Below are 10,709 nucleotides of genomic sequence, written 5' to 3'. Positions count from 1 at the left end.
TCTTATGTAAAGTTATCATATACGGTATACCCCGTATTATTCATCAAAATACCATAGAATATAGTAGTATACAATACTCCGTACATGCATGAAGCCATGCAAAGGTTGGGTTATTCTCTAGCAAGAAATATTTTGACCAGGATCAACACCAAAAATACCACAATACTGCTGATACAATCGAACACGATCACTAACTTGACCCGGGTTTCCGCCATTGCACTCAACGGGGCCATTAATAGCTCGAATTGTAGCTCCAAAACCTTGGTTCACTACTGAATGTACATTGGTCATCCAGAACCACAAGGCGGTCTTGAATGAGGTGTCAACATCATTTGCAACAATTTCAGGGTTGTTTAAACCGTCGAAACCGATGGATTGGCCGGCAGCACCGTAGTTGCCGTTCCCAGTGAGTTGAATAGGTCCTCTTCCGTAGTATTTCTTGCCTGACACGCAAGGGTATTGCGTGTTGCCTGGGTCACAGTCTGCGCTGTTTGTTGCTGCTCCATTGTTCTCCTCTATGAAGCAAAATTCTATATTCATAAAACACACACACAAAAATGCTTTAGGTTTAAATTTCACAAATTATAAAATACCACAATCTTCGTTACAATATACAACCACCAACCATTTATATGTCGATATTTTATTAGTCAAGTCCTTTTCGTAGAAATATTAATGGTCAAAGTTGGGTATATTAGACCATATATATATATACTAGTTGTTGCACCGCGCCCGCCGTGCCCCAATTTGGCGAAATGCTAATCAGAAGTAAGTTGGAAGTATAGCAACATAAAGGGACATGGTCCATCATATATTTAGAAATAGTGGACAACTGGCGAAAATGCTTGAAAACACGATATCTAATGCAAAATAATTAGACAGCAGCAGCTGAAAAATAGAAGGTGAACTGATAGCACTATTAATTCATTGACAACAGTATTTTTTTTGGCAAATAGACCTTAAGAACAAGATATCAACACAAAAGACAATGAACGATGACTAATGAAAACATAACACGCTTAGTAAGCCTTGATCTCATGAATCATGATACTATGACACGCCTCCGAAACAGCTCACGAGTAAGTGTGCGGAAGGCGTTTTTGACATTAGCGTAAGCGCTTTCTTCATTTGCCTGAGCCTCTGACGCATGTCTGCATAAACCTTGATAGACCTGGACATTGGACATAGGAAACGGTTTCCGTTACATGTTTGAAAAAGTATGTCCATGATTTTTCTTTCACTCAACACTTTGATAAATGCATACAGTAGTAAATTATTATTTTTTCTTTGGGGATTCCTTCCATTACCTAATGTGAACTCCATCCACCTACAAATCCCAAAGAAGCGCAAAATTAACTTTATGAGATGGAGCTCCCTATGTTACTTAAAAATAGGATCTTAAGAGAGAAAAAAGAGCAACAACAAAAAAAGCTACATTTTGAGATAGTATATGCAAGTATAGGTTTCATATGAGCAACTGCAAATGGTACTAAGCGAGAGTGCACCACAAATAACATAGACGAGGAAATCAACTACTTTTCGAATATGATCCGATTAAGAACAACTTAGTTAAAGTCGCTGAAATTGATTAAGAAAAAGTTAGATTAAGAACAAACAGTTTACAACGTGCCTAACAAGACATCTTTGAAAGCCGGTCAAGGCGAACACACCAAGCCTTATCTTTATAAGCGGTTTTGATCTTTAATAGGCCAATACCAAATTCAAAACAACTCTAAAACATCTACTAATGTCCCATCATATGATCAACAAATTTGAGGTTCCGATTTACAATAGGCCAGATTATTGGAATTTGGGGACCACGCACTAAACTGATGTAATACTCCGTATTTTATATAATCAATTAAACGGATATTATTATATATTAATTATTATACATTTTATATTACTAATTATATCGGGTTAATTGTTTAGTCGATAATTACGTTAAGCTATCGCAAGTTAATTGAGACGGGTTTTATATAGAGTTCGAAATGTGAGCTAACCATTTGAGCTGGCCCAATAACTGTTCAGCCCATTTAGCCCTAAGCCCATTTAAACCCTAACCCTAATCCTAAACCCTAACCCTAAACCTAAGAGTACCTCCCTCAACCCGCCTCCCTCTTTGCACACTCCCTCAGCCGCCTCCCTCACTTCATCAACATCAAACATCAAACCTCACGCTTAGAGAGAGAGAGAGAGCCTGGGTGGTGACGGCGCAGCAAAGAAGGCCTTAGGCCATTTGTCGACGTCCGTGGGCAACCCTGGTGGCGGCTGTGGCGGCGGGAAAGGTAAGAGTTCAACCCTTCCTCTGTTTTCGCATTTCTGCCGAGTTTTTGGGTGTTGTTTCGTGGCTTAGGGAGGTGTTGCTGGTGGTTGTTAGCAGGGTAAGGGAGTAGGGTGATAAGGGTCGATTGGGGTGGTGGTTGTTGAGGTGGTTTTAGGCGGTAGTGGTGGCTGTGAAGGGCGGCATCGACAAGGGGGTAGAAACGGGTTTTAAATTGGTTTTCAGGCGGGTTTTAGATGGTTAGGTTTGGGTGGTGCCAACGTCGACTAGGGGGAGGTCGACAAGGTGGTGCCAGGGTAGTGAGAACCTCCGTGTGTCAGGCAAGGACACGGTGGTGGTGGGGCACATGGGGAGTCGTGTCTGGGCCGTGGGTGCGGGTAAAATCAGAAGGAGTCAAGGGGGTTTTGTGGGGTTGTGGTCTGCGTCAGGTGGTGTTGGTGACCGTGGTCAGACTCACCGGCCTGAGTCGACCACGGTGGTGAGGGCCAGTGGGGTCCAGGGCAGTTGGGGGACCACGGTGGCACTGGTGGCTGCATCCGGTCATGGGTAAGGGTATTTGGGGCCGAGTTGAAATGGGTTACAAAGCTTTGTTTTCAAGTTCGTAATTTGAGTCGGGACGATAACCATCGTGATAGTTGGTAAACGTGTTTAATATTAGTGCATAAGTCGGGTTTTGTTATTTATAAAATAAAGGGTTAATATTATTATTAGTGAACAAATTAATTGTCGTCACGAGATTACTTTTATTAATGATTGATTCGGTTCCTTAATCGTATAATTCGTTTAATCTTTATTTATCATATTAGTTATTTAACTTAAATTCCCGAGTCTTTTAAAATAATTCAAGTCAGGTTTTGAGTCGGGTTTGTTAAAAGAGAAGAGTTACTATATCGGAAAAGTTTCCATTTTAAGAAATTCTACTTTAGTAACTTTCTATTTTGGGAAGTTGGGTCAAATACTAATCGGGTTATTTTAGTTATCAGTTGGGCATAAGTTTGGTGTCGGGATTGTAATTCGGGAAAACTTCTATTTTTTAGGAACTCTCTATATTGGGTAACCTATCTATTTTTAGTAGCTTCCATTTTGGGAGATTTCTATATTTAGTAGTTAGTAATTATAAATATTATAATTGTTTTAGGTGACGGATTCGTGAAGGATCGATAATCAAATTCGTTGCTTTATTTTTTCGGATCGCTTGAATCGCTTAATTGGATTTGCTGGCACTTTGAGGTAGGGAAATACACTTGTCCTATTATCGTTGTTGTTGAATTGTGTTGACTTGATTCCTGGTTGTTGATCTACGTTATGATTTATATACGGGAAAGTGATTGACTGAATTGATCGTATTGAGTATGATATCACAACATCGGGTAACCGGCATGATTTTATAATTTATCAGTTCAGTGATTTATATATATATTGTGTTGCATTAATTTCTTTTGAGCATTCATATGCATTGGAGATGGAGGATGTTGTGGTGATGTGGTGTGATGATGACGATGTTGTGATAAGGCCCAGGCGGGTTCTGCAGGACTTGCCCTGGTGTCCTCAGCTGCGAGCTGGCAGATCGGCTACGGTCGATATATATAGTCTAAGGGGATCGGTATGGTGGGCGTTCGGGTTATGAGATATGAGATATGAGTTGAGATGGAGATGGAGGTGACGGAGGAGCATGCATATCATATTTTATTGTTTCATTGTTTTCCCTACTCAACCTCGTGGTTGACCCTGTGTATTCGTGAACACCTGTGACGACCCAAATATTGGCGAGCAGACTTGACAGGTTAAGAGATAGAACGGGAGCTGGATGGGCGTGAGACACTGGATCAGAAGACTTAGTAGCTAGATCATCATCTAGAAGACCTTCACTTTTATTTATGTTAGTTCTTTGTAATTTGACGTAAAAGAGGTTTTGTAATAATTAAGTTAAAGTAATTATATAATTTTGCCTTGGAGTTTAATTTGCTATTCACTACCTCGGGAAACCGAGATGGTAACAGTCCGGTTTATTAGGGAATGTCTTGCTAAAGGCTCTTACATAAACCGGGGTGTTACAACTGATGCATCTACAAAATTAGCAAAAAAAGAAAATAGAAGAGTCTTACGCGAAGGTGATGAAAGAATTAATGTAGGTAATTGGGAAGCAAGGTGTCCATGAAAGATGAACCACAACCTCAAGAATAACACATTTCAACTGACGGATGATATCTTTATACAAAACTCTTAGAAAACCACCTCCTCGAACTGAAGATCGGAATTTTAAGGTGCAAAATAGGATTAGCAGGAAGTAATATCATAACTGCCTAAAAATAGCTAGAATTGCCGCTCTATTAAACTGTACTGTAAAGCCTACTAACTTTTCTGCTGGAAAAGGCTGTGCACGAGCAAAGCCATCACATAACGAAAGACCTTCTAACTATTTTTGTCGGAATGACCCTCTAATATGGATGGAGGGATCTAGAGGAAGGGAGATGGACACTTTCTATTGTTTGGATTAATTAAGCAAATCCTTTCAACATAAGATTTGGAAGGAAAACAACATAGTTTCATTCTCCTTCCTCTTTCTTCCTAAATTTGTACCCAAATAAGTTCTAAGAGTGCCAGCATCAGCAACTTCAAGTGTGACTACAATTAAACACAATGTAGAGTAGCAATAGTCAAATACCTGTTTTTTAAGTTGATGATTTGCATATAAAGTTTTAGCCAGTTCCTTCCTCTTTGAATTCCTTTGTAAGCTGTTTCTTTGCAGCTTCGTACATTGAATGTCGATCAAGAAGCTCAGCATGCTGCCTCGCCAATGTACCTACTTTATCAGCAAAGACCCTTATACATACACAAAGCTCTGAAGCACCATCATCTTCTATATCACTTTGAGAACTGAAGAGGATAGGGGACTCGGTTGTATGCCACCTTAACCCTGTGTTAACATAATAAGGCTTCTTAGATGACCCATGAAGAAAATTGCAGTAAATAATTGCTTATTCTCAATAAAAGGCGTGCAGCCAGCAAATCAAGAAAGTAAAATATAATGTTGGAATAATTGGGGTTTCAAGTCTCTCATCAGAGAGCATAAACTTTGCATGTATATTCAGGCCATATTACTTCAAATCCATCAGAAAGCGTATCCGTTTTCTATAAGACAATGTCTAAATTAAGACCAAAAAATATTCTCTTTTAGTCAAGAGAGTAAAATATAATGTTGGATTAATTGTTATTTATTATATCCCTGCAGTGTTTGCCTCATTACTTCATATAGGCCTAGCTAAGATGCACCAATAGTCAAATTTGACATGGTTTAATAGAGCTAAATGACGACGACATAAACGAGATAGAGGAGTATCATTGCAGGGAATAATAAGAAGCTTCACAGAAAGTATAGGTTAAGCTAATAACAAATTTTCCTGCTATTTGTATGTGTCCACTTGAAACACAAGAAAATAAGGATGGACACCATGTTGAAGACAGATTTATATATTTTAATTGAGAAGTGATTTGTACAATGACATCATTTTATCCTTATCTTGTTATTGGACAATGCACGAAATCCAAGGGAAAGAATCTAGTATCTAAACAATAGAATCAAATAAAGAAAGGGATAAAAGGAAATGAACGGAAAGATATGAGGCATGTGCATCCAAGATACCTGTAGCTAGATACTCTGGTGCCGCATATCCGTACATACACATGAAGCAAGTTGATTCATGGCTTTTATCACCGGTTGGCAAGTCTCTAGCCAGTCAAGTCGGAGAGTATAGCATTGTATCTCTCGTGGTTAAAAAAGAATAAGGTTAGAACAACCCGTGAATCAGTCCCTCAAAGCTAAAAGTATGAACCTATAAGAAAATTCAATCTTCGATAATCCTTACCGAGTCTAGGGGAACGTTATTGGAGGTTTTGAAATCACGGTACATGACTTTTGTTTCATGAAGGAAAGCAAGCCCCTTTGCAGTGCCTAAAGAGACCTCCATGCAAACATGCCACAAAAGGGGCTGAAAGTATAAGCCTCCAATGTAATTGCAATCATAGTGTTTAAGTAGAGTTTTCAAATTCATAACGCCTTTTATCCCAAATTAACTCACAAGGTAAAAAATAAGCATACTGCTGAATAGATGGTTCTCCAAGCTTCTTCTAGGCTGCTAGGCATGAACTCATACACTAAAAGTCGGTGCTGGTCTTCCAAGCAATAGCAAACCGGCCTAACAAGATTAGGATGATAAAGCTGCCGAGACAAATTCACCTCCGCCTCATAAAAATAATTTTGAAAACCCGTTAGAAAGCTTTCTAAAATGCACTCGATTACAATGGAGATTTGTCTACCATAGAGCAAATATGGAAGTAGGAAAGAAACTCACCAACCATTCCCTGTGACCCTGAAAACTTTTATATATTAAGCCGTTTCACAGCAATCAGCACACGTGTTTTAGTCTTAGCAACCGTATATGTGTGCTCATCGATCCACCCCTTGAACTTTAGATCAATCCACACCGCTGGTTTGGCGGCACTGAACTTTAGCCCAATCTCCATTATATTGTCCAACAACTGCCATCACCTACAAAAAAAATCCTCAACTATAAGAATTAACCGAGAAAAGCAATAAAGTAATATCCCCAACTATAAGAATCAATCGGGAAAATCAGTCGAGTAAAATCCCTAACTATAAGAATCAACCGTGAAAAGTAATTGAAGATAAAAAATAAACGTGAAATGAGTAAGATAAAAGAAGTCATATGGTAAATTAGCACTGTAATGGGGAATGGCTAGTAGGAAAAACTGAGCGGAGGAGAGGAAATGGGAAAAACTTAATTAAGGAAATGTGAGAACATGGAAGGTTTAACTTAGTAAGGGAAATGGATAGACAGAGGTACCCAATTCCGTAGAAGACAAAAACATTATCATGGAACACAAACAACCACAACCCCGAATACAGGCTACTATAGTAAGGCGCAAACTGTGTAAGCTGAAGTTAGAGGACCGAGGCTGGCAATGTGTACAGAAAAAAGCAGTAAGAGAAATGTGTATACCCTTACAAGACAAAAATCCTTATTTTTAATGTATTGATGTTAAAGTCAGTGATAATATTAACAAAGAAAGTACCTTGATTTCATATGAAAATCGAAGGCCAAACTCAGAAACATCATGTGAAACTCAAGACTGTTGAAGGGGTAAGGTTGACAAGTAAATAACATTAATACTCTTTTTTTTTCATAAATAATGGGACTTTGATTGAGTTAACCAAAATATGTCATCTTCAGACATCCATCTATGTTTCCCATCCACAGAAGTTCCACCAATTGTTCTGAAAAATAAAATAAAAACAGTGTGCTGAAATAAGGAAATTTTGGAAATGTTTAGAAGGGTGGCAGCAATTAGAGAAAGTGGGATGACAGTTGGGGTAGAATAACAATATTCTTACCTATAAAAACATACCTTCAGGTAAGGTGTGAAGCCGTATAATCTAACCGGAATACCATCAGTAGAAACTACACCATTACACTTTTCCTCACCATCACTCTCGTTATCATCAACTGCCGTAATACAAGACATAAACACCTAACCACATGGCGAACCTAACCACCATCAACCAAACTCTTTTTGTTTATAGGGATCATAAACTATACTTCCTCCATTCAACTCCACTCTACCTATTTCACTTTTGTACACTATTCACAATTGTGTATTCAATTTCGATTTTCTCTCGATACGTAAGTGGAAATATATTCATGTGGGATCTTGTTTGATTCGTCTTTACTAGTACATTAAAAATATCTAACTTTTATAATTTTTGCAAATACGTAGTTAACGATATTTAACGCGTAAAATACGCGTTGGCAAACGTGAAAAAGGAAAGTGGTAGAGTGGAGTTGAATGGAGGAAGTATTATCAATCAAAATCAAAAGTTATATATAAACCAATAGTTGAATAAATAATAATATTTCGCAAATAATATTATGACCAAACCTAAAATAGTGTTTGTAGTATATGTGATGTAACACCCCGATTTTGCGAAAGTAATTTATTAATCAAGTTGAATTTAATATTAATGTATTTGAAGTAATAATAATTCAATGAAATATAATTCTATTATATTTTGAAGTAAAGTATTTATTTTGATAGTTTCGAAATGTTTAGAAATAGTTTAAACCATTTAAAAACCTTTTATTTCGAAATAAGGGCATATCGGGAAAAATGGCAATTCTTTTGAAAATTGGGCAAACGATTTTGGAAATGGGTCATATGAGTACTCGATCTTCTTGTAAACTCGTGTTTATGAATTTTGGCAATGTCGGAATTTGCATTTGACGATCGGTTCTAATTTTTGTCGAAACGAGCCAAAACCGACTCATAAAATCCCGCCGAATTCCCGCTCTTCCTCTTCCCTTTCCACGGCACCTCCTCTTCCTCCTTCCCATTCCTTCCTAGAACTTCTCCTTCCTCTTTCTTCCTAAATTTGTACCCAAATAAGTTCTAAGAGTGCCAGCATCAGCAACTTCAAGTGTGACTACAATTAAACACAATGTAGAGTAGCAATAGTCAAATACCTGTTTTTTAAGTTGATGATTTGCATATAAAGTTTTAGCCAGTTCCTTCCTCTTTGAATTCCTTTGTAAGCTGTTTCTTTGCAGCTTCGTACATTGAATGTCGATCAAGAAGCTCAGCATGCTGCCTCGCCAATGTACCTACTTTATCAGCAAAGACCCTTATACATACACAAAGCTCTGTGAAGCACCATCATCTTCTATATCACTTTGAGAACTGAAGAGGATAGGGGACTCGGTTGTATGCCACCTTAACCCTGTGTTAACATAATAAGGCTTCTTAGATGACCCATGAAGAAAATTGCAGTAAATAATTGCTTATTCTCAATAAAAGGCGTGCAGCCAGCAAATCAAGAAAGTAAAATATAATGTTGGAATAATTGGGGTTTCAAGTCTCTCATCAGAGAGCATAAACTTTGCATGTATATTCAGGCCATATTACTTCAAATCCATCAGAAAGCGTATCCGTTTTCTATAAGACAATGTCTAAATTAAGACCAAAAAATATTCTCTTTTAGTCAAGAGAGTAAAATATAATGTTGGATTAATTGTTATTTATTATATCCCTGCAGTGTTTGCCTCATTACTTCATATAGGCCTAGCTAAGATGCACCAATAGTCAAATTTGACATGGTTTAATAGAGCTAAATGACGACGACATAAACGAGATAGAGGAGTATCATTGCAGGGAATAATAAGAAGCTTCACAGAAAGTATAGGTTAAGCTAATAACAAATTTTCCTGCTATTTGTATGTGTCCACTTGAAACACAAGAAAATAAGGATGGACACCATGTTGAAGACAGATTTATATATTTTAATTGAGAAGTGATTTGTACAATGACATCATTTTATCCTTATCTTGTTATTGGACAATGCACGAAATCCAAGGGAAAGAATCTAGTATCTAAACAATAGAATCAAATAAAGAAAGGGATAAAAGGAAATGAACGGAAAGATATGAGGCATGTGCATCCAAGATACCTGTAGCTAGATACTCTGGTGCCGCATATCCGTACATACACATGAAGCAAGTTGATTCATGGCTTTTATCACCGGTTGGCAAGTCTCTAGCCAGGCTGAAGTCGGAGAGTATAGCATTGTATCTCTGTGGTTAAAAAAAGAATAAGGTTAGAACAACCTGTGAATCAGTCCCTCAAAGCTAAAAGTATGAACCTATAAGAAAATTCAATCTTCGATAATCCTTACCGAGTCTAGGGGAACGTTATTGGAGGTTTTGAAATCACGGTACATGACTTTTGTTTCATGAAGGAAAGCAAGCCCCTTTGCAGTGCCTAAAGAGACCTCCATGCAAACATGCCACAAAAGGGGCTGAAAGTATAAGCCTCCAACAGAATTGCAATCATAGTGTTTAAGTAGAGTTTTCAAATTCATAACGCCTTTTATCCCAAATTAACTCACAAGGTAAAAAATAAGCATACTGCTGAATAGATGGTTCTCCAAGCTTCTTCTAGGCTGCTAGGCATGAACTCATACACTAAAAGTCGGGTCTTTGGTCTTCCAAGCAATAGCAAACCGGCCTAACAAGATTAGGATGATAAAGTCCGAGACAAATTCACCTCCGCCTCATAAAAATAATTTTGAAAACCCGTTAGAAAGCTTTCTAAATCTGCTACTGATTACAATGGAGATTTGTCTACCATAGAGCAAATATGGAAGTAGGAAAGAAACTCACCAACCATTCCCTGTGACCCTGAAAACTTTTATATATTAAGCCGTTTCACAGCAATCAGCACACGTGTTTTAGTCTTAGCAACCGTATATGTGTGCTCATCGATCCACCCCTTGAACTTTAGATCAATCCACACATTGGTTTGGCGGCACTGAACTTTAGCCCAATCTCCATTATATTGTCCAACAACTGCCATC

At 37.9% G+C, this 10,709-nt stretch overlaps 1 protein-coding gene across 13 annotated transcripts; it reads right to left on the bottom strand.

Moving 5' to 3' along the window:
- Window positions 1-10,709, bottom strand: LOC141606266 (putative serine/threonine-protein kinase PBL10). Of its 13 annotated transcripts, none has more exons than XR_012526622.1 (13): window positions 10,516-10,709; window positions 10,242-10,405; window positions 10,029-10,124; window positions 9,804-9,927; window positions 8,824-9,077; window positions 7,698-8,726; window positions 7,379-7,580; window positions 6,637-6,833; window positions 6,364-6,527; window positions 6,151-6,246; window positions 5,928-6,049; window positions 4,950-5,201; window positions 1-1,171 (listed from the first exon to the last, which is right to left on the bottom strand). XR_012526622.1 is itself a non-coding variant. In XM_074425332.1 (11 exons), exons 2-5 carry the CDS (start codon window positions 10,257-10,259, stop codon window positions 8,983-8,985), a joined length of 333 nt encoding a protein of 110 aa, XP_074281433.1. In that variant the 5' UTR covers window positions 10,260-10,405; window positions 10,516-10,709; the 3' UTR covers window positions 1-1,171; window positions 4,950-5,201; window positions 5,928-6,049; window positions 6,151-6,246; window positions 6,364-6,527; window positions 6,637-6,833; window positions 8,824-8,982. The 13 variants fall into 13 exon arrangements, 2 of the variants coding, with proteins under 2 accessions (XP_074281433.1, XP_074281432.1); XR_012526623.1 differs by having other exon boundaries at window positions 7,712-8,726; XR_012526625.1 differs by lacking the exon at window positions 7,379-7,580 and having other exon boundaries at window positions 7,712-8,726.

This window comes from Silene latifolia, chromosome 10 (genome assembly GCF_048544455.1).
Source record: "Silene latifolia isolate original U9 population chromosome 10, ASM4854445v1, whole genome shotgun sequence".
In the NCBI taxonomy this organism is placed as follows: domain Eukaryota; kingdom Viridiplantae; phylum Streptophyta; class Magnoliopsida; order Caryophyllales; family Caryophyllaceae; genus Silene; species Silene latifolia.
The sequence above is the reverse complement of the archived record's forward strand: the minus strand, read 5'-3'. Positions and strand labels throughout refer to the sequence as shown.